The following is a 24,427-nucleotide window of genomic DNA, read 5'->3' on the forward strand; positions in this document are numbered from 1 at the left end:
ACACACACACACACACACACACACACACACACACACACACACACACACACACACACACACACCTCAGAATAAGCTCTTTTACGGTTTACCCAATAGGAGACGTGTTACGTATTCTTGGCTCCAGACAACTGATTGCTATAAAAGTATCTGAGCTTCCGTAATTAAAACAGTCATATTCCACCTAGATCTGTACATCCCTGGTCTCCGGATGAGCGGTAGCATGCTACTGGCAAATGACTCACATGATTTGGAAGCAGACGGGTTTAAGATGTAGATGCACAACTTGGATTGCATCACCGTAAAATTATGCCCCCCTTAACAATAGCATATTGTATTCATGTATGATGAGGAGTAATTTGCATAATTTTGAAGAGACCATTACATGTACTAGGGCCTATATATATTGCTTTAATTGTTGTCTTCCTTTGGTTGGGTTAGAGTTAATAACCTTGGTGTTTTATTTAACTATTATACAATTGGTACCATATGACGACAGCAGTGTTCATCAATAATCATCATCATCATCATTTAGAGAAAATGATGGTTTTAAAGAGTGGAAGGAGAAAGGGATTAGAACTCTAAAGCCTGATGCATGATACAGAACGGAGATGGATGACGTGTGAGGAGTTGAGAGCAAAGTATGGCTTGGCCCATTCCAGACTCTCCAGTATGAGCAGGTGAAACTACACACCATAACTAACGAATATGAGGCAAATCAGATGGATGCGATCATATTAAGAGACATCCATGCCACAAATATATCAGGTCTTTATGGAAATATGTTAGGGACTAACACTTCTGTCATATCAGGAAGAATGTTGGAAGGGTGGGCAAAGCAGTTGGGAGATCAAGAGGTGGAGGAGAAGATTTAGAATGGTTGGATGGTGATGAGAAAGAAGATTGTGAATGAGAACTTAAGAGATACCCAATTCAGGATGATACATAGAGCGATCTATGGATTTAATATACTGAATGCAAGACATCCAGATAAGATGAGGAGTTGTCCAAATTGTGGTACGGAAAAAACAGATCTATATCATGGGATATGGCAGTGCGGGAGGATTGAAAGATTTTGGAAACAAGTCCAGGGGGTAGTGAGGAAAATCTGGAATAGAACTGTAGAGTTGGATCCAATGGTCTGGTTATTTCACTATCAGCATCGGGAGGAGAAAGGGGGAGACAAGTTACCGAATGTTTTCCATGATATAGCAATGATAAGTAAAAGGGCTATTCTTCAGAAGTGGCTGGTGAAGGAAACACCAACAAAAGAAGAACTGATTAATCAACTGAAAAAAACGCTCATGTTGGAGAAGGTGATGGTGGAGAGGTGCAAAGAGAGGATAACGGCAAAATATTGTACAAAATGGAAAGTTTATAAGCGTTATATGTTCAGGAGAAGAAATAATACAAATAATGTCCACATTTGTGTCTACGGAATGGTACATGAAGGAAGATCTGTCAGGGTCCCTGTGCGAGCTGAAAGTATAGCTGCCCCCCTTCTTCGTCAGTGTATATTTCCATTATTCAGTCTCCGCTGCCCCCCTTCGTCGTCAGTGTATATTTCCATTGTTCAGTCTCCGCTGCCCCTCTTCTTCGTCAGTGTATATTTCCATTATTTAGTCTCCGCTACCCCCCTTCAGCATTCCTTGATAACTTGTTACAAACATTACTTATAAACACTATCCCTCCCATCCCCCCCCTCCCCTCTACATGCGACACGACCCAGACTCTAGCCAGCTATACTTTCAGCTCGCACAGGGACCCTGACAGATCTTCCTTCATGTACCATTCCGTAGACACAAATGTGGACATTATTTGTATGGTTTCTTCTCTAGAACATATAACGCTTATGAACTTTCTCCATTTACTGAAATATTTTGCAGTTATCCTTTCTTTGCACCTCTCCACCATCACCTTCTCCAACAAGAGCATTTTTTTCAGTCGATTAACAAGTTCTTCTTTTGTTGGTGTTTCCTTCACCAGCCACTTCTGAAGAATAGCCCTTTTACTTATCATTGCTATATCATGGAAAACATTCGGTAACTTGTCTCCCCCTTTCTCTCCCTCCTCTCGACGCTGATCGTGAAATAACCAGACCATTGGATCCAACTCTACATTTCTATTCCAGGTTTTCCTCACTACCCCTTGGACTTGTTTCCAAAATCTTTCAATCCTTTCGCACAGCCATATCCCATGATATAGATCTGTTTTTTCCGGACCACACGTACTCATCATCTTATCTGGATGTCTTGCATTCAGTATATTAAATCCATAGATCGCTCTATGTATGATCCTGAATTGGGTATCTCTTAAGTTCTCATTCACAATCTTCTTTCTCATCACCATCCAACCATTCTAAATCTTCTCCTCCACTTCTTGATCTCCCAACTGCTTTGCCCACCCTTCCAACATTCTTCCTGATATGTTAGGGACTAACACTTCTCTCATATTTCCATAAAGACTTGATATATTTGTGGCATGGATGTCCCTTAATATGATCGCATCCATCTGATTTGCCTCATATTCGTTAGTTATGTTGTGTAGTTTCTTCATTATCCCTTGTTTCACCTGTTCATACTGGAGAGTCTGGAATGGGGCAAGTCATACCTTGCCCTCGACTCCTCACACGTCATCTCCGTTCTGTATCATGCATCAGGTTTTAGAGTTCCAATCCCTTTTTCCCTCCATTCTTTAAAGAGATAATTTTCCCTTCCCTGTAGAAGGTCAGGACAAGCCCATATATTAAGGAATTTGGAGATGTTCCAGGCTAACCCGAACTTTTTCCTAACCGCCTTCCAAGTCATCACTGTGTCTCTACAAATCAGTGAGTGTTTAATGTTGGGCGGCAAATTTGGAATGGATGTATGTAGGATTGAACTCCGGTCCCAAGGTTTACAAAATTCAGCCTCTATATCCCAGTCAGTTTACATTTTTAAAAGTCATTATTCTCTATACACCTTTGAATCACTTTTTTTTTTTTTTTTTAAATGGCATTTGGTATTTGTTATAGTACGGTTTTATAGCTTAAATCGTTACGGATGTAAAAAAACAAAAAACGTGCACTTTGTTTATTTTTGTTAATGTAAAAAAAAAAAATTCTAAATAAAAGCATAATTGTATTTTTTTTTACCAATAAAAATGCTTTTTTTTACGTTATCCCTCTCTTGTAAGTAATGTCGTTTTACAATTAGCACCATATGGTAATTTCGTCAACGTCTTGTTGTAATTTTCCCATGAGGTGCTCATCCTTATCCCCATCCTGTAGTCATGTCTCCACCCTTGTCCTCTTGTAGTAATGTCCCCTTTCCACTCCTTCATATATATACACACACACACACACACACACACACACACACACACACACACACACACACACACTGTATAATTTATATACCATGCCTTACGAAAGTATTCAGCCCCCTTGAATTTTTCACCCTTTTCCCACATTTCAGGCTTCAAACAAAGATAAAAATGTTAATGTTCTGGTGAAGAAGCAACAACAAGTGACACAATTGTGAAGAGGAAGGAGATTTATTGCTTATTTTAAACTTTTATACAAAATAATAAACTGAAAATTGGGGCGTGCAATATTATTCATCCCCTTTACTTTCAGTGCAGAAACTCCCTCCAGAAGGTAATTGAGGATCTCTGCATGATCCAATGTTGTCCTAAAAGACTGATGATGATAAATATAATCCCCTGTTGGAAAAACCTGTTGGAGTCTGCAAAATACCTGAGACTGGGACGGAGATTTGTCTTCCAACAAGACAATGATCCCAAACATAAAGCAAAATCTACAATGGAATGGTTCACAAATAACAGTATCCAGGTGTTAGAATGGCCAAGTCACAGTCCAGACCTGAACCCAATCGAGAAATCGAGAATCTGTGGAAAGAGCTGAAAACTGCTGTTCACAAACGCCTCAATCCAACCTCACTCAGCTCCAGCTGTTTACAAAGGAAGAATGGGCGAGAATTTCACCTCTCCATGTGCAAAACTGATAGACACATCCCCCAAGAGACTTGTGCTGGAATCACAGCAAAAGGGGGCGCTACAAAGGATTCACTTACAGGGGATGAATAATATTGCACGCCACGATTTCAGTTATTTTAAAAAAACAGTTTAAAATGAGCAATAAATTTCCTTCATCTTCACAATTGTGTCACTTGTTGTCGATTCTTCACCAGAACATTAACATTTTATCTTTATGTTTGAAGCCTGAAATGTGGGAAAAGGATGAGGAGTTCAATGGGGCCGAATACGTTTGCAAGGCACTGTGAGAGAGATATATATATATATATATATATATATTTATATTTATATTATGTGTCCACCGCCATTAACTTGAGAACGGCGGCAGCTATAGGCATAGACGTGGTGTCTAGGTATAGTAAAGTAGCCATGCGCTACGCAATGAAACCACCTATAGCGCCACCTGGTGGAAAACAACGGAGTTTGTATTTTTATCTCGAAAACAGAACGAGATAAGAGAAAAAAAAAAAAAGTGTTCCTTTCATCATAGGCCTTGTTGACACCTCTCCAAATGTAACATTTATGGTTGTGGCAAAAAGTTTGATTTTGGTCTCATCACTCCAAATGACTTTGTTCCAGAGGTTTGGAGGCCCGTCTCTGGCCTGTTTGGAGGCCCGTCTCTGGCCTGTTTGGAGGCCCGTCTCTGGCCTGTTTGGAGGCCCGTCTCTGGCCTGTTTGGAGGCCCGTCTCTGGCCTGTTTGGAGGCCCGTCTCTGGCCTGTTTGGCGTATTGTAGGGGAGATACTTTGTGGCATTTGTGCAGTAATTGCTTTCTTCTGGAGAGTCAACCATGCAGACCATTTTCCTTCACGTGCCTCCATATTGTGCCTCTTGTAGCAGCCGCACCGCTAGTGTTCAGTGAGTCCTGTATTTCAGCTGATGTTATTTGTGGGTTTTTCTTTGGATCCTGAGCACTTTTCCTGGCAGTTGTGGCTGAAATTTATGTTGGTCTACCTGATCGTGGTTTGGTTTTTACAGAGCCCCGGAATTTCCATTTGTTAATCACAGTTTGAACTCTGCTGACTGGCATTATCAATTCCTTGGATACCATTTTGTATCCCTTTCCTGTTTTACACAGTTCAACTATCTTTTCCCTTTGATCTGTTGACAATTCTTTTCCTTTCCCCATGACTCACAATGTTATGGACATGATTATGAACTATTAAACTATTATGAGTATTAAGAATTATATGAAGATATCCAAAATCAGGATTTAAGATAGTGCTTGAACTGTGTACCACACCTATATCTGCATTAAGACATTATAAGACTCAGACAGTCTGGACTTTCATGTGACAAGTGAATCATGCTGACATAGCTTAACATAAATGAGGAAACATGTATACAGTATACATATATCGCAGAATAAGCTATTTTACGGTTTACCCAATAGGAGACTTGTTACGTATTCTTGGCTCCTAGCCAACTGATTCCTTTAAATGTATTTTAACTTCCGTAATAAAGTAGTCCTATTTTCTATGCAGATCCGTGTCATTTCTCTGGTCTGTATGGAAGAATAGTATGCATGCTACTAACAAATGACTCATATGATTTGGATGCAGACGGGGTTAAGGTAGATGCATAATTTGGATTGCATCACTGTAAATTCATGGCCCCCTTAACAATCCAGAAACGTCAGTGGCTGGATGAAAGATGCCAGAGTCTGTCTGGATCCCAGAACCTCACTCAGCTTTTCTGCACTCACTGATTACAAGCAGACAGGTCACAGGTGAGGATGTCACCTTTATTAGCCATTCACACCCATGTGTCACCTTCTGTGCATGTTATCAGCCAAAATCACCGGGGTGTGAGAACTTTTCATCAGGGTCATTTGGAAGTTTTTGGTTGTCATTAGGATTTAAAAAAAAGAGAAGAGAAAACACAGTAGTTTGACAATAAATGGCTTCGCCCGTGGATCCCTTGCACGGCGCCGGCAATTCATTCAAATTAAATAAAGCGCTGACGATGGTGGCCCCTGCACCAGCCACAATCGTCAAGGAATCCACGTGCCTGCGGGCCGCGAGAAGCAGCCTAAGGGGCCATATGCGGCCTGCAGCCTGAATGTTTTAAACCCCTGCCATAGGGGATGACCTAAGTGATAGATAGAGTGACAACAACTACAGCTCAGAAGAACTCACCATTACCTTTGAGGATGCCCTTGATCATAGGGTGACCACAACTACAACTGAGAAAAAACATCCATTATCATAGAGGATGCCCCTGATCATAGTGACCACAGTTACAACTCAGAAGAACCCACAATTATCATAGAGAATGTCCCCAATGAAAGAGTGACCACAACTACAACCAAGAAGAACCCCCCCATTATCAAAGAAGATTCCCCGATCATACAGTGACCACAACTACAACTCAGATTGCACCACTATTATTACAGAGGATGTCTCCGATCATAGAGTGACCACAACTACAGCTGAGAAGAACCCACAATCATAGAGGATGCCCCTGATCATAGAGTGACCACAACTACAGCCAAGAAGAGTCCATCATTATCATAGAGGATGTCTCCGATGATAGAGTGACCACAACTACAGCTGAGAAGAACCCACCATTATCGTGGATATTCCAGATCATAGAGCGACCACAACTACAACTCAGATTGCACCACTATTATTACAGAAGATGTCTCCGATCATAGAGTGACCACAACTACAGCTGAGAAGAACCCACAATCATAGAGGATGCCCCTGATCATAGAGTGACCACAACTACAGCCAAGAAGAACCCCCTCATTATCAAAGAAGATTCCCCGATCATACAGTGACCACAACTACAACTCAGATTGCACCACTATTATTACAGAGGATGTCTCCGATCATAGAGTGACCACAGCTACAACCAAGAAGAGTCCATCATTATTATAGAGGATGTCTCAGATGATAGAGCGACCACAACTACAGCTGAGAAGAACCCACAATCAGAGGATGCCCCTGATCATAGAGTGACAACAGCTACAACCAAGAAGAACCCCCCATTATCAAAGAAGATTCCCCGATCATACAGTGACCACAACTACAACTCAGATTGCACCACTATTATTACAGAGGATGTCTCCGATCATAGAGTGACCACAGCTACAACCAAGAAGAGTCCATCATTATTATAGAGGATGTCTCCGATGATAGAGCGACCACAACTACAGCTGAGAAGAACCCACAATCATAGAGGATGCCCCTGATCATAGAGTGACCACAACTACAACCAAGAAGAGTCCATCATTATCATAGAGGATGTCTCCGATGATAGAGCGACCACAACTACAGCTGAGAAGAACCCACCATTATCGTGGATATTCCAGATCATAGAGCGACCACAACTACAGCTGAGAAGAACCCACAATCATCATAGAGGATGTCCCTGATCACAGAGTAACAACAGCTACAACCAAGAAAAGTCCATCATTATCATAGAGGAAGCCCCGATCACAGAGCAACCAAAAACTACAACAGAGAAGAACCCACCATTATCGTGGATATTCCAGATCATAGAGTGACCACAACTACATTTGAAAATATCCCACATTATCACAAATGATAAATGATGATCCTACTCATAGTTTCGTTATCCTGGCCCTCTTCTCCTCATTATGTCCGCCTTCTCCAACATTCAGAACCTTCAGACGGAACTTAAAACTTAATCTCTTCAATAAAGCTACAGCCTGCAATGACCTGGCTGCCACCTCACCACCACAGGAGCTGCTACCACCCTCAGCCTACAGTCTCCTTCCCTCATCCTGTAGACTAAGCCCGCAAAAGCAGTCCCCTCCCCTCAGTGTCACAGTCTATTCATTATGATTTACATTTTGTATGAAATCCTCCTCAAATGTACAGAATCTGGAAACAATGGAGCTCTAAAAGGAAAAAACAATATCCCCTCAACTGCCCTCAGCTTGCGCTTAACATCTCCTCCACCTGGTCCTTCTCTTCACCATTCCTCCAGACCGGGGCTGGGCAAAGTGTAGTCCGCCTACAAAGCCAAAGGGCCGAAATCAGTCACCATACCATCCCCCGCTGCCACTCCCTTTCTGTTGGCAGCACTATCTGCATTCTCAGAATGCAGACAGCGGGGAACACCCTGGTGGAGGAGGTCCACTGATCCAGTCTGTCGCCAATCAGTGTGAGGCATAGCAGATGCGATGACGTCACTTCATCACGTGTGCTGTGCAAAGCGTCAGTGCACTGGAGACCGGAGCAGCGCAACAGTGGAGCAAGGTGAGGATGTGGTGAGGGGGCTACGTGGGATTCATAATGTATATAGGGGCAATGTGGGAACTCATACTGTATATCGGGGGCTCATACTGTATATAGGGGGCTCATACTGTATATAGGGGGCTATGTAGGGTTTATACTGTATATAGGAGGCTATGTAGGGTTTATACTGTATACAGGGGCTGTGTGTGAACTCATACTGTATATAGGGGGCTATGCAGTGTTTACACTGTATATAGGGGGCCATGTAGGGTTTATACTGTATGTAAGGGCTGTGTGTGGTCTCATACTCTACATATGGGGGGCTATGCAGGGTTTATACTGTATATAGGGGGCTATGTAGGGTTTATACTGTATATAGGGGCTATGCAGGGTTTATACTGTATATAGGGGCTATGCAGGGTTTATACTGTATACAGGGGCTGTGTGTGGACTCACTGTATGTAGGGGATGTCAGCATACTTAATCCTCTCTGGAAAATTAAATTGCCACCCCACCCCTGCTCCAGACCATCTTTTCCTCCTCCTCCTCTATCTCCTATGACTCCTCATCACATTTTCCTAATCGTCACCATCTCTTCATCATCCACTCACCGGTCTCCACTTCACCTTTCCCGTCCCCCTTCCGATCTCCTTCTGTGTCCCCATCACCTGTACTGCGCCACTCCCCCCTTCACCTCTATTATGCCCTCTTCGGGTGCTTTCACATCAGCTTTTTTTGCCAGTCAGCAAAAAACCGCAAACTGCGTATGACCGGATCCTTTACAAATGTGTTGTCAGTTCAATGCATTTGCAGTAAAATCGCGGCAACATGCGGTTACATCTCTCTCTCATGTCTATGTATTTATTTCTAATAAAGTATTTTTTCTCTGTGTGGTGTCTTTTTTTAACCCTTTATTGGAGATTCTTAATGGCTGGATCAAACTTGGCCTGACATTAAGAATCTCAGGCTTTATACCAGCTGGTAAAACAAAGCTGGTATTAACCCCTTATTACCCAGCGTCCCACCCAGTACCAGGGCCGCTGGAGGAGTTGGATACAACGCCAGAAGATGCAATTCACAGCAGGGGGGGCCCATAAAGCTTGCACCACCCTGCACTGCGGATTCCAATCCCCAGCTACCTAGTTGTACCCGGCTGGACACAAAGATTAGGCGACACACACACACACATACTATATATATGTATTTATTATATATATATATATGTATTTAATATATATATATATATATATATATATATATATATATATATATATATAATATTATATTATATTATATTATATATATATATATATATATATATGTATTTATTATATATATATATATTTATATATTATATTGGGCAAAAAAAATATAAAAATAAAAATAAAAAAAAAAAAAAAAAGGCTTCCCTGGATTTTCCATTGCCAGTGAAGGTAACACCAAGCAGCGGGGGTTAGCAGCCAGTACTTGCTTGGGTTACCCTTAGCAATAGAAAATGCAGCAGGAGCCCACGCATTTTTTTTTTACCCCTAAGGGTTATGTGTTTGGAGTTTGTGTTTTTTTATTTTTTAATGAATTTAAAATAAATAAATTGACATGAGCGTCGCCCATCAAGTACCCGAGCATTTTACTGCTCACTCATCCCTACTCTTGACCACACAGCCAGCAGAACAAGTAATCAGATCAGCTGCCTCCAGTGCCGGATGATTACTTGTTCTGTGTCCCGCTACAATCATCGCAGCGTGTGTGGGCTGTGAGGTCAGCTGAGTACGGCCGGTACTGGAGTCACCTGATCTGAACTCAGCTGACCTCACAGCCCGCACACGCTGCGATGGATGCAGCGGGACACAGAACAAGTAATCGGCCGACACTGGAGTCCTCAGCTGATCTGAACTCCGCTGAACTCCTGACCACACAGCCTGCACATGGTCACATGTAATCGGCAGCAGGCAGTGACTGCTGTTAACCTGCATCCATCGCAGTGTGTGCAGGTTGTGAGATCAGGAGTTCAGCTGACTCCAGTGCCGGTCGATAAATTCTGTGTCTTGCTGCATCCATTGCAGCAGCCATAAAAAGTAGAAGTATCCGGTAAAATAACAATTGCGGTTGCATGCGTTGCACATTCAATCTACAGGATCTAGCCAGATGTGTTTGCGGTTGTTTGCTGATGTGAAAGCAGCCTTATCTGTGCTTCTTGTCACATCCCCCACCTGTCGTCTACTCTTGCTGATTATTCTCTTCCTGGTCCTCCTCCTCCTCACCATCTCCATCTGAGGGTTTCCTCCTCACCATCTCCTCCTTCGGGTCCTCCTCACCATCTCCATCTGAGTGTTTCCTCCTCACCATCTCCTCCTTCGGGTCCTCCTCACCATCTCCATCTGAGTGTTTCCTCCTCACCATCTCCTCCTTCGGGTCCTCCTCACCATCTCCATCTGAGGGTTTCCTCCTCACCATCTCCTCCTTCGGGTCCTCCTCACCATCTCCATCTGAGTGTTTCCTCCTCATCACCTCCTCCTTCGGGTCCTCCTCACCATCTCCATCTGAGTGTTTCCTCCTCATCACCTCCTCCTTTGGGTCCTCCTCACCATCTCCATCTAAGGGTTTCCTCCTCACCATCTCCTCCTTCAGGTCCTCCTCACCATCTCCATCTGAGTGTTTCCTCCTCTCCACCTCCTCCTTCGGGTCCTCCTCATCACCTCCTCCTTCGGGTCCTCCTCATCACCTCCTCCTTCGGGTCCTCCTCACCATCTCCATCTGAGTGTTTCCTCCTCACCACCTCCTCCTTCTGGTCCTCCTCACCACCTCCTCCTTCGGGTCCTCCTCACCACCTCCTCCTTCGGGTCCTCCTCACCACCTCCTCCTTCGGGTCCTCCTCACCACCTCCTCCTTCGGGTCCTCCTCACCACCTCCTCCTTCGGGTCCTCCTCACCACCTCCACCTTCAGGTCCTCCTCACCATCTCCATCTGAGTGTTTCCTCCTCATCACCTCCTCCTTCGGGTCCTCCTCACCATCTCCATCTAAGGCTTTCCTCCTCACCATCTCCATCTAAGGGTTTCCTCCTCACCATCTCCTCCTTCGGGTCCTCCTCACCACCTCCTCCTTCGGGTCCTCCTCACCATCTCCTCCTTCGGGTCCTCCTCACCACCTCCTCCTTCGGGTCCTCCTCACCACCTCCTCCTTCGGGTCCTCCTCACCACCTCCTCCTTCGGGTCCTCCTCATCCATTCCTCCTGGTCCTATTCCTCACCTTCTCTCACTTGCCCGCTCCTCCTCCTGGATTTATTATGTTTACCCACACCTTTTTCTTGTCAATAGGAAAAATGAACAAAGTTTTTCTCTCCTGATGCAGCACGGACTAGAGGATTATTTCAAAATTGCGCTTTTATTAAATAACAATCATTCATATGATGACGATCACCTGTGAAAACTCCACAGAAGCCGGATCTCAAATACATAAGAGTCCAGGCCAGGGGCCGCCTGTAACCTGCGCATATATCTCATGTACACGGAATAAAACGATATGGAGGTCTTCTCTGGAGCTTCCCTTCCGGTGCTGATACTATGCCAGAAGCCGGATCTCAAATACATAAGAGTCCAGGCCAGGGGCCGCCTGTAACCTGCGCATATATCTCATGTACACGGAATAAAACGATATGGAGGTCTTCTCTGGAGCTTCCCTTCCGGTGCTGATACTATGCCAGAAGCCGGATCTCAAATACATAAGAGTCCAGGCCAGGGGCCGCCTGTAACCTGCGCATATATCTCATGTACACGGAATAAAACGATATGGAGGTCTTCTCTGAAGCTTTCCTTCCGGTGCAGATACTATGCCAGAAGCCGGATCTCAAATACATAAGAGTCCAGGCCAGGGGCCGCCTGTAACCTGCGCATATATCTCATGTACACGGAATAAAACGATATGGAGGTCTTCTCTGGAGCTTTCCTTCCGGTGCTGATACTATGCCAGAAGCCGGATCTCAAATACATAAGAGTCCAGGCCAGGGGCCGCCTGTAACCTGCGCATATATCTCATGTACACGGAATAAAACGATATGGAGGTCTTCTCTGGAGCTTCCCTTCCGGTGCTGATACTATGCCAGAAGCCGGATCTGGTGCAGGGACATTGCATACAACTCCTTTGAACATGGGACTTTTCAGTTCATGACTAAGACCACTACGGTGGTTGAAACGCGTGGCACGTGTCCCCCTCCCTCCGTGGAGAGGGTTTTTTACGGTTCACCAATAGAATGAATGTTATTTAATAAAAGCACAATTTTGAAATAATCCTCAAGTCCGTGGTGCATCGCCGGAGAAAAAAAAATCCTTGTTCATTTTTCCTATTGCCTCGCGCCACACAGCGTATATCTCCGAACTGAAGCTGCAACGGAACGCAAGAGCGGACGAGGGCGAGAGGACTCAGACCGTGTGTTTGCCTTATCAATAACACACTTTATTTCACCATCTCCTCCCCCATACCATCCCCTTATACCCCTCACCAGCTCCTGCTCCTCCTATTCTACATCCTCCTTTTGGCCCTCCTCTTCCTCCTTCCACTGTCCACAACCACTGCTTCCTCCTCTCGTCCACCAGCTTTTCTCACCACTGTCTCCTCATCCAGGTCATCATCCTCCTCAATCTCCTCTGATAGGAATCCTCTATCGCGCTCCTGCAGTCGGCACAGATGTTCCTCTCTCTGCAGATCTTTTGCTTCCTGCAGGTTTTTCAGCATCTGTTGTGGGAACCGATTTGGGAAGCAAATTCCAATGTGATCAACCACCGAATTCTCCAACCAGCATGGTCCGAAGGAAAGGAGCCGATCTGCCAAGTAATGCCTGCAAAACGAAGCATCATGGGAATAAGGGGCTGCAAACAACAGCACAGAGCAACAGAGAAAACAGCAGCACAGAGCATCAAAGAAAACAGCAGCACAGAGCATCACAGAAGACAGCAGCACAGAGCATCACAGAAGACAGCAGCACAGAGCACCACAGAAAGCAGAAGCACAGAGCATCACAGAAAGCAGCAGCACAAAGCATCACAGAAAGCAGCAGCACAAAGCATCACAGAAAGCAGCAGCACAAAGCATCACAGAAAACAGCAGCACAGAGCATCACAGAAAACAGCAGCACAGAGCATCACAGAAAACAGCAGCACACAGTAGCAGCACAGAGAACAGCAGCACAGAGAACAGCAGCACAGAGAACAGCAGCACAGAGAACAGCAGCACAGAGAACAGCAGCACAGAGAACAGCAGCACAGAGAACAGCAGCACAGAGAACAGCAGCACAGAGAACAGCAGCACAGAGAACAGCAGCACAGAGAACAGCAGCACAGAGAACAGCAGCACAGAGAACAGCAGCACAGAGAACAGCAGCCACAGAGAACAGCAGCCACAGAGAACAGCAGCCACAGAGAACAGCAGCCACAGAGAACAGCAGCCACAGAGAACAGCAGCCACAGAGAACAGCAGCACAGAGAACAGCAGCACAGAGAACAGCAGCACAGAGAACAGCAGCACAGAGAACAGCAGCACAGAGAACAGCAGCACAGAGCATCACAGAAAACATGAGAATATTCAGACCTGTAAAAATGCTCAAAGGAATTTGCCAGTTCCAGATCAGTCAAAAAAAGAACAAAGTCCAAAAATTCCTGCAGCTGCTCCAGGGACCGGAGATCTGAAGAATCCGCACGAATCGCAGTTATCAGCTGATCTATATAGCGAGCGAACTGCTCCGTCACCTGCAACATACAAACATACGGGATATAACATCCCCAAAAAAAGACCACACGACAGACAGGGGCCATAGAGAGGCCCCATACCACAGAGACACAAGTGGGGCCCCACACCACATACAGACGCCAGAGGGGCCTACACACCACATACAGACACCAGAGGGGCCCCACACCACATACGCCAGAGGGGCCTACACACCACATACAGACACCAGTGGGGGTCACACACCACATACAGACACCAGTGGGGCCTACACACCACATACAGACACCAGAGGGGCCTACACACCACATGCAGACACCAGTGGGGGTCACACACCACATACAGACACCAGTGGGGGCCACACACCACATACAGACACCAGAGGAGCCTACACACCACATACAGACACCAGAGGGGCCTACACACCACATACAGACACCAGTGGGGGCCACACACCACATACAGACACCAGAGGGGCCTACACACCACATACAGACACCAGTGGGGGCCACACACCACATGCAGACACTAGAGGGCCCCCCACACCATATACACACACCCGAGGTGTCCCACACCACATACAGACACAAGGGGGGACCCACACCACATACAGACACCAGTGGGGGCCACACACAGACACCAGAGGGATTCCACACCGCATACAGACTTACGTGCAGCGCAGTCAGGAATGACAGCTGTAGCAACCCTTCACAGAAGCCCTGGCGCAGAGACAGTAAGAAACGCGTCTGCTGTCCAAACATCTCATCCATGGCGAGTCTGAGAGCCCGGTACATGGAGCAGATCCGCGGAGCCAGATCCATATTATTCCAGGACATCTCCAGAAAGCGCTGCACCTAGAGGACACAGCGGGAATTATACCCAGTAATGGTGGAAGAGGCTCATATCCCACAATCCCGGGACAACCGCTACCTGTTTCTGGACCACCTCCTGCCAGCACTGAGCGATTCCCGCCATACTGCTCCATCCAGAACCAGAGGGTCTCACAGGAGGCCTGAGAGCGTCCCGACTCTTCCCATCTAAAGAGAGAAGTAAACGTAACACCACATAAGACACGGGGTCCCGGACTCTTCCCAGCCATGTGAAGGGATAAGATACTCACTGGTCTTATTGGGGGGCTTCAGCTCAGCAGTGTCTTGGGGGCTGGTGTCTACATGGACCAGGAGGTGGGTGAGCCTACGAACCCGAGAGTTGAAAACTGAGGTTTTGGCCTTGGGTCTTCGGGACCCCTGTATGTTCTCTAGATAACGGGTAAGAAGCCACCTGAGGGGGCTCACTTCTCCGGAGTCTGGAAGAGAGCAAGACTGCAGGTTGACCACCCGCCCAGCAGATAAGCAGAACATGGATGTCCAGGAGGTCCTTACCTGAGGTGGTGATGCTCCTCACCAAGGGAGATATCAGTGCCTCCCAACAGGTATGGCCCAGGGCCTGCGCAGCCTCATCGTCCGGCAGGAACCGATCTGCAAACTCCTGCTCATGTGACAAGGCACGGTTCAACCTGCAACGAGCCGACCAATCAGTGACAGGGAAGAGACCAGCAGGGACCGCGGCATCTTCTCCCGCCTGATGCTACCTGCTGAACAGCTGCAGTAAGCGCTCCTTCTTCTCACAGATCTCCTGCCCCCAGCTGTGAGCTCGGCTGGTGTAGAAGAGGAAGGTCCTCCGGCACAACTGCTCCTTAAACACCGGCCAGAACGTCACCTTCGGCCCCAGAACTTCCAGACCCCGGACCCTCGTGTCAATACCGCCCTGCAGGAAGACGGGACTACCTGAACGTGGTGGGAGCGTAGCATAAGCAGCCCTGCGCCAGCAGCAGCCCCACAACAGCGCCAGCAGCAGCCCCGCGACAACGCAGCCCCAGCAGCCCCGCGACAACGCAGTCAGCAGCCCCGCGACAACGCAGCCCCAGCAGCCCCGCGACAACGTAGCCCCAGCAGCCCCGCGACAACGCAGCCCCAGCAGCCCCGCGACAACGCAGCCCCAGCAGCAGCCCCGTGCCAGTACCATGCTAGCGCAGCATCAACAGCCCCACATGTGCCTCACGTTACCTGCTGACAGCGCTTGATCTTCACCTGGACCACCGGCCAGAAACGTGTGGCGTTCTCCAGGAGCACGACGCGGGAGGTGGAACTAGAGACGTTCACCTGATCATGAACACATAGGAAAATCAAAAATCAGCGACGACCCCAACACAGCAATATGGCTGACACTGACAACCCCCCAGTGTCACATGATGGAAGGCCGGAGACGCCATGTTGTCTGGACATGACTTACTGTGTTCAGCTCTGTGCTGATATTGGATGGGTTCTCTCCACCCATGACGAGCACCCGGGCCGGCATGTAGCTGGAGTCCTCACTGGCCACCACCATCAGCAGCTGCCTACAGGGGGCGCACAGAGCGGTGTTATATACCGTGTTTCCCCGAAAGTAAGACAGTGTCTTACATTCTTTTTACCCCCAAAAGTCCCACTATGTCTTACTTTCGGGGTATGTCTTATATTGGAAAAAAATCCCACAGCAATCGAAGCAAGTCTCCATGCAATGTACCGTATGGGGACTTGCCGCGATTGCTGCACATGAGGGCACTGAGGCTGCGTGTTTTTGTATGTTGTCCGTGGTCCTGATGGACCACGGACAACATTACTGCAACATTTCTCGGTGGCCGAGCGTTCGGCTGGGCGCCCGACCGCCGGCATGTGACGGCTCTCAGCTGAGCGCTCGGCCGCCGGCGTGTCAGGGCGCTCAGCTGGGCGCTCGGCCGCCGGCGTGTCAGGGCGCTCGGCCGCCGGCGTGTCAGGGCGCTCGGCTGGGCGCCCGACCGCTGGCATGTGACGGCTCTCAGCTGGGCGCCCGACCGCCGGCATGTGACGGCTCTCAGCTGGGCGCCCGACCGCCGGCATGCGACGGCTCTCAGCTGGGCGCCCGACCGCCGGCATGTGACGGCTCTCAGGTGAGCGCTCGGCCGGTACTGTAAAGAAGAAAAAAATAAATAAATAACGCTTTCCGTTTACTATGTCTTACTTTCGGGGTACGTCTTACATTAGCCGACCCCCCAAAACCCCCACTACGTCTTACTATCGGGGGTGTCTTACTATCGGGGAAACACGGTACTAGCATCACGAGCCCCCGCCGCTCCCCGCCAGGCGCACCACTCTCACCGGATCACCACTCCGCGGTGCATGAAGATGTTGATATAATGGGAGCCGGTACTGCCGCTCGACTCCCAGTACGACTTCGGGTTCCCGTCCGTCAGCTTGTTGGCACGATGCGGGTTGGAGGAGACCTCCATCTTACCCCAACATTTATCTTCTTCATGTCCAGCCCAGGATCCTGCAGGTGGAGAGAATTTAGTGTAGGCCCTGGGGATAGGAGGAGTTCTGCTCTGCAGTCACAATGTCCTGACCCTTCACAAGAGCTTACATTCTATGCATATAATCTGCCTGGAGTGTTGCTTGCACCGCATCTCCTGTACACGTCGCTGCACAGTCACCCGCCGTTGTATGGAGCGTAGGGGGAAATGATGGGGGAGCAGGTACCAAGCAAAATGGAAGAGAAATGGTGGTGGTGCACTCGATTGACACTATGGACACTGAGAAGTAACGTGATTGCCTGCAACAGCGTATTCTAGAGGAATGGTGCAGCATGAGAAGAGTCAGCACTGCTCGGGATATGGAACATGTTGGTCTTAGGCTATGCGCACACACTTGCAGAATTTCCTGCACCAAATCTGCATCTACTGGCAGATAAAAAAAGAGCATTTGTGAAAGACCCCATGTGAAAGAGTAACATGGAAGCCCCCTACATTTCTGTCAATAGATCACGGACCTGAGTGGGAACATTTTTTTTTTGTAGATCAAGCTGAAGCATTTTACATTCACATTTATCCTGCGCTCCATGCTGAGCACTTACTTCAGGGTTTCCATCTAAATCTCTGAATGATGGGATTTAGATGACACTGAGAGATCCATTCACTATAATGAGGCAACAGAGTTACTCTGGACTCTGTTCAGTGGTGTCCTTTTCAGACGTGCACATTACTGTGGCTGACCGCGCTTTTATGAATGCCTAAAAAGATGAACACCGCCGGGTGATAGGAAAGCGAGAGTCCACAGTGTCTCCATCTGCCTCAGAGAATCTTCCGTCAAGGCTTCTGCCTGAATCACTTATTTCAGAGATTTACACGTAGTCCCTGGTGTAAGCAATGAGTGCAGAGCGCAGGATAAATGTGAGCCATGCTGTACTGTGATCTTTGGCAGGAAGAATCAATAAATTAAAAGCAGTATTTTTTTGTTTTTTTACCAAGCGGGGAGAGATTATGCGGCTTTATTCTTTGGGTCAGGGTGATTAAAGCAATAATAGATTTATACCAGGTTTTTTTATGTTTGACTAAACTAAAAACATCCAAAGAAAAAGTGAAGGATAGATCCAATAAAAAAACAAAAAAAAAACAAACCAAAAACTCTTCATCCGTTACAATGTGTTCATTTGTCGTATTTCATGTTTCGCGTTTCTGGAGATTGAATGTCACCTCAGTCATAGAGATACTGACGTGTACAGCCGCCAATCCCACTCAGTCAGAGATATAGACATGTACAGCCGCCAATCCCACTCAGTAACAGATACAGACATGTACAGCCGCCAATCCCACTCATTCATAGAGATACAGGCGTGTACAGCCGCCAATCCCACTCATTCATAGAGATACAGGCGTGTACAGCCGCCAATCCCACTCATTCATAGAGATACAGACATGTACAGCCGCCAATCCCACTCATTCATAGAGATACAGACATGTACAGCCGCCAATCCCACTCAGTCAGAGATACAGACATGTACAGCCGCCAATCCCACTCATTCATAGAGATACAGACATGTACAGCCGCCAATCCCACTCAGTCAGAGATATAGACATGTACAGCCGCCAATCCCACTCAGTAACAGATACAGACATGTACAGCCGCCAATCCCACTCATTCATAGAGATACAGGCGTGTACAGCCGCCAATCCCACTCATTCATAGAGATACAGGCGTGTACAGCCGCCAATCCCACTCATTCATAGAGATACAGACATGTACAGCCGCCAATCCCACTCATTCATAGAGATACAGACATGTACAGCCGCCAATCCCACTCATTCATAGAGATACTGACATGTACAGCCGCCAATCCCACTCATTCATAGAGATACAGACGTGTACAGCCGCCAATCCCACTCATTCATAGAGATACAGGCGTGTACAGCCACCAATCCCACTCATTCATAGAGATACAGACGTGTACAGCCGCCAATCCCACTCATTCATAGAGATACAGACATGTACAGCCGCCAATCCCACTCAGTCAGAGATACAGACATGTACAGCCGCCAATCCCACTCATTCATAGAGATACAGACATGTACAGCCGCCAATCCCACTCATTCATAGAGATACAGACATGTACAGCTGCCAATCCCACTCATTCATAGAGATACAGACATGTACAGCCGCCAATCCCACTCATAGAGATACAGATGTGCACAGCCGCCAATCCCACTCATTCATAGAGATACAGACATGTACAGCTGCCAATCCCACTCATTCATAGAGATACAGGCGTGTACAGCCGCCAATCCCACTCATAGAGATACAGATGTGCACAGCCGCCAATCCCACTCATTCATAGAGATACAGACGTGTACAGCCGCCAATCCCACTCAGTCAGAGATACAGACATGTACAGCCGCCAATCCCACTCATTCATAGAGATACAGACATGTACAGCCGCCAATCCCACTCATTCATAGAGATACAGACATGTACAGCCGCCAATCCCACTCATTCATAGAGATACAGACATGTACAGCTGCCAATCCCACTCATTCATAGAGATACAGACATGTACAGCCGCCAATCCCACTCATTCATAGAGATACAGACATGTACAGCCGCCAATCCCACTCATTCATAGAGATACAGGCGTGTACAGCCGCCAATCCCACTCATAGAGATACAGATGTGCACAGCCGCCAATCCCACTCATTCATAGAGATACAGACATGTACAGCCGCCAATCCCCCTCATTCATAGAGATACAGACATGTACAGCCGCCAATCCCACTCAGTCAGAGATATACAGTGCCTTGCGAACGTATTCAGCCCCCTGGATTTTTTCAACCTTTCCCCACATTTCAGGCTTCAAACAAAAGATAAAAATGTTAATGTTCTGGTGAAGAATCAACAACAAGTGACACAATTGTGAAGATGAAGGACATTTTTTGCTTATTTTAAACTTTTATAACAAATAAATACCTGTAAATTGTGGCGTGCAATATTATTCATCCCCTTTAAGTGAATCCTTTGTAGCGCCCCCTTTTGCTGCAATTACAGCTGCAGTCTCTTGGGGGATGTGTCTATCAGTTTTGCACATGGAGAGGCTGAAATTCTCGCCCATTCTTCCTTTGTAAACAGCTGGAGCTGAGTGAGGTTGGATGGAGGCGTTTGTGAACAGCAGTTTTCAGCTCTTTCCACAGATTCTCGATTGGGTTCAGGTCTGGACTGTGACTTGGCCATTCTAATACCTGGATACGGTTATTTTTGAACCATTCCATTGTAGATTTTGCTTTGTGTTTGGGATCATTGTCTTGTTGGAAGACAAATCTCCGTCCCAGTCTCAGGTCTTTTGCAGACTCCAACAGGTTTTCTTCTTGAATGGTCCTGTATTTGGCTCCATCCATCTTCCCATCAATTTTAACCATCTTCCCTGTCCCTGCTGAAGAAAAGCAGACCCAAACCATGATGCTGCCACCATGTTTGACAGTGGGGATGGTGTGTTCAGGGTGATGAGCTGTGTTGCTGTTACATATTGTTTGGCATTGTGCCCAAATAGTTGGATTTTGGTTTCCTCTGAGCAGAGCACCTTCTTCCACATGTTTGGGGTCTCCAGGTGGCCTGTGGCAAACTTTAAACAACACTTTTTATGGATATCTTTGAGAAATGGCTTTCTTTTTGCCCCTCTTCCATAAAGGCCAGATTTGTGCAGTGTATGACTGATTGTTGTGCTATGGACAGACTCTCCCACCTCAGCTGTAGATCTCTGCAGTTCATCCAGAGGGATCATGGGCCTCTTGGCTGCATCTCTGATCAGTCTTCTCCTTGTGTGAGATGACAGTTTGGATGGACGGCCGGGTCTTGGTAGATTTGCAGTGTTATGATTCTCCTTCCATTTCAATATGATCGCTTGCACAGGGCTCCTTGGGATGTTTAAAGTTGTGGAAATCTTTTTGTAACCAAATCCGGCTTTAAACTTCTCCACAACAGTATCCTGGACCTGCCTGTTGTGTTCCTTGGTCTTCATGATGCTCTCTGCGCTTTACACAGAACACTGAGACTATCACAGAGCAGGGGCATTATACGGAGACTTGTTACACACAGGGGATTATATTTATCATCATCAGTCATTTAGGACAACATTGCATCATTCACAGATCCTCAATCACCTTCTGGAGTGAGTTTGCTGCACTGAAAGTAAAGGGGATGAATAATATTGCACGCCCCAATTTTCAGTTTATTATTTTTCACAAAAGTTTAAAATAAGCAATACATTTCGTTCATCTTCACAATTGTGTCACTTGTTGTTGATTCTTCACCAGAACATTAACATTTTTTATCTTTATATTTGAAGCCTGAAATGTGGAAGAAGGTTGAAAAACTCAAGGGGGCCGAATACTTTCGCAAGGCACTATAAATGTGTACAGCCGCCAATCCCACTCAGTCATAGAGATACAGAATGTTCAGCAAGCTCTTCACCCTCCAACTGCCCCCAATGCAGACTCCCCACCCTCAAGAGTCCTCCGTGCAAGCACCGGATCCCAAGTGTTCCCAGTACAGGCCTCCATCCCAAGTATTGTCATTGCAGGCCACCCAACCACAAGTATCTTCCGTGCAGGCTGCTCAAACTCAATTGCCCCTTTGAAGGCCCCAAACCCCCAACTTCCCCCAGTGCAGACCCCATCCCCAAGTGTCCTCCATGCAGGCACCCCCACACCCCAACTGCCCCCAGTGCAGGCTCTCCACCCCCAAGTGACTTACATTCAGACCCCCCCACCCCCAAGTGTCCTCCGTGCAGGCCCCTCACTCTTGGCCCCTGATGGACAGTGCGGTTTATATGATGGGCTCACGATATGGAAGCGGGCACTGATGCCCTTTCATGCTTTGGTATCTCAGGCAGGCCTCTCCTGTTACATGAGTCAGTATGCCTATTGGTTCTGTATTTGTTCTAGTGACCAATTTGATCTATGAACATGACCAGATGGGTCAGAACTCACCGTGGCCAAGTGATCTCAGAAATACTGCAAAAAGCGGGACTCTGATCTGCTGATGACGGCGCCGATGATCATCTATCTGCTCCAGAACCATCTAATTGAAGAAGAGAAGCAGTTACTGCTCATGGCAGGGAGACACGGCACTCGAGGCCCGCTAGCTGAAGGTCTACACACAGATTACAGGACTCAGCGGTGGGCAGCTCCTGAGGCGGCCACTATTCCTTGCCCGGAGGGCCAATATGTTACATGGACTATGACAGTCAGTTTCCAGATTCGCTGTGCAGTGGGGTAGTCACATTATTCCACAGCTCAGGTATTCTCACCTGGAGACAGGATGTCAAGACACTGCTGGATATTGTCTTGTACACCATGGCAGGATCGTCAAAGTTCTTCAGAAGGTCTTGTAGATCCGCTGCCACCTGTAAGTCGGAGCTGTATCTCTCCATCAGCGTCTTCAGAACCTCTCCAGTGTCCAGGCAGCACATGAGCAGGGCACAATCCTTACTGAATGATGCCAAATTGTGGAGGAAGTGCACCACCTCCTGAACAAACTACAGAGCGACATCAGGGAAGGAAGAGGTTAATGCTATAGCATACCCATGTAACAGAGGTGCATGCCTCCCTGACCCCAGCCCCCGACCTTGTACTGCACATCACTACATGTCTTTCCCACCTCTTTGTCGCAGCAGTGCGTGGTCAGGGCACAGACGCTCGGAGGGATGCTCTGGTGCCAGGGAAACATGTCCACACAAGATAAATGAAGAGCCCTGTGTAGGATCCTGGAACCAAAAATGATGGGGGATGTGAGGAGCAAGCCTGACACCTCACAAAAGATAGACCCTGCCGACCTACAGACTCCACCCTATAGGGAAGCCACACCCACCCACAAAACCCACCCTATTTAGAGGACATTAACTAATATACAAGCCACATCCACCTACAGAACCCCCCCCCACAGAAGACCCACCCAAGTACAGAGTCCAACCGTATCTGGATGCCCAACCATCTGCAGAGACTTGCCCAGGGTCTGAAATATACACATGCACGACCTCCATGGTAAGAAATGGGTTCTCAACCTCCTTCCACAATAACACATGGAGGGTCAAATCTCGCCTCCAGGGAAACACGGTACCTGTACACACAGAGCTGCAACTGCTTCTCGCTTCGGAGCTGCTCCAGATTGTAGAGAAGCTGCAGGAAGAAGTCGGGGTCTGCGAGGAGCTGGGAGATATCATAAGGCAGAGAGGAGGCGTCACCACAGACACAGCGCTCCAGAGACGGCAGCAGCTCCCGGCACAGACGCACGTCCTTCAGACTGTGGAGAAGAGACGCCACATCCATGTCCTGCAGAGCCAGAACCGGGACCAACTCTGAAAGAGGCACCAACACAACAGGCCCTAAGTATGCAAGGGTTACAGGAGGAGGAGGAGAAACAGGCCAAGAGAAGGAGAAAGAGGAGGCAATGGACAGGAGGAGGAGAAAGAGGAGGCCATTTACAGGAGAGGAGAAAAAGGAGGCCCTTTATAGGAGGAGGAGAAAGAGGAGACCATTGACAGGAGAAGGAAAAAGCGGCCAGGGGAAGAAGAAAGAGGTGGCCATGGAAAGAAGGAGAAACAGGCCAAGAGGAGGAGGAAAAGGAGGACTTGGATAGGAGAAGAAGGAGAAAGAGGCCATGAACAAGAGGAGAAAGAGGCCATGAACAGGAGGAGAAGAAAGAGCCCATGAAAAAAAAAAAAAAAAAAGGAGAAAGAGGCCATGAAAAAGAAGGAGGAGAAAGAGGCCATGAACAGGAGGAGAAGGAGAAGGTCATGTAAAAAGGAGGAGAAGGACAAGGTCATTAATAAGGAGGAGAAGAATAAGGCCCTGAAAAAGGAGGAGGAGCAAGACGATGAACAAGAGAAGGAGAAAGAGGCCGTGGACAGGAGTAGGAAAAAAGAGGTGAAGAACAAGAGAAGGTGAGAGAAACATTAACTCCTGCATTTCTGTGTTAACCCAGGCATTGCGTAACCCCTTAAACTTTGTAGGGATAGCGAGTGATAAGCGGGAGGGACAATAGTGTCTGTGTGTGTGCCCAACTCCCAAAGGAGGGAACAAGCATGATGTGGTCATGGTTCTGGAAAATTCCATTACCGGTAAGTAATTATAATCT

At 47.3% G+C, this 24,427-nt stretch overlaps 1 protein-coding gene across 3 annotated transcripts in view; it reads right to left on the minus strand.

The window, feature by feature from the left end:
* The window catches only part of LOC142295850 (cullin-9-like), a 143,057-nt gene that overhangs the window by 5,390 nt on the left and 113,240 nt on the right, over positions 1-24,427 (minus strand). For all 3 annotated transcript variants that reach the window (XM_075338932.1, XM_075338934.1, XM_075338933.1), the window contains exons 12-25: positions 23,411-23,648; positions 22,952-23,057; positions 22,602-22,829; positions 22,282-22,372; positions 17,132-17,303; positions 16,248-16,353; positions 16,022-16,117; positions 15,547-15,722; positions 15,338-15,471; positions 15,076-15,261; positions 14,886-14,992; positions 14,627-14,809; positions 13,821-13,978; positions 12,840-13,071 (exon numbers count right to left, since the gene is read on the minus strand). In XM_075338932.1, the coding sequence (XP_075195047.1) occupies positions 12,840-13,071; positions 13,821-13,978; positions 14,627-14,809; positions 14,886-14,992; positions 15,076-15,261; positions 15,338-15,471; positions 15,547-15,722; positions 16,022-16,117; positions 16,248-16,353; positions 17,132-17,303; positions 22,282-22,372; positions 22,602-22,829; positions 22,952-23,057; positions 23,411-23,648 (2,213 nt within the window). The remainder of the gene's footprint in view (positions 1-12,839; positions 13,072-13,820; positions 13,979-14,626; positions 14,810-14,885; positions 14,993-15,075; positions 15,262-15,337; positions 15,472-15,546; positions 15,723-16,021; positions 16,118-16,247; positions 16,354-17,131; positions 17,304-22,281; positions 22,373-22,601; positions 22,830-22,951; positions 23,058-23,410; positions 23,649-24,427) is intronic.

Source organism: Anomaloglossus baeobatrachus, chromosome 3 (genome assembly GCF_048569485.1).
Source record: "Anomaloglossus baeobatrachus isolate aAnoBae1 chromosome 3, aAnoBae1.hap1, whole genome shotgun sequence".
In the NCBI taxonomy this organism is placed as follows: domain Eukaryota; kingdom Metazoa; phylum Chordata; class Amphibia; order Anura; family Aromobatidae; genus Anomaloglossus; species Anomaloglossus baeobatrachus.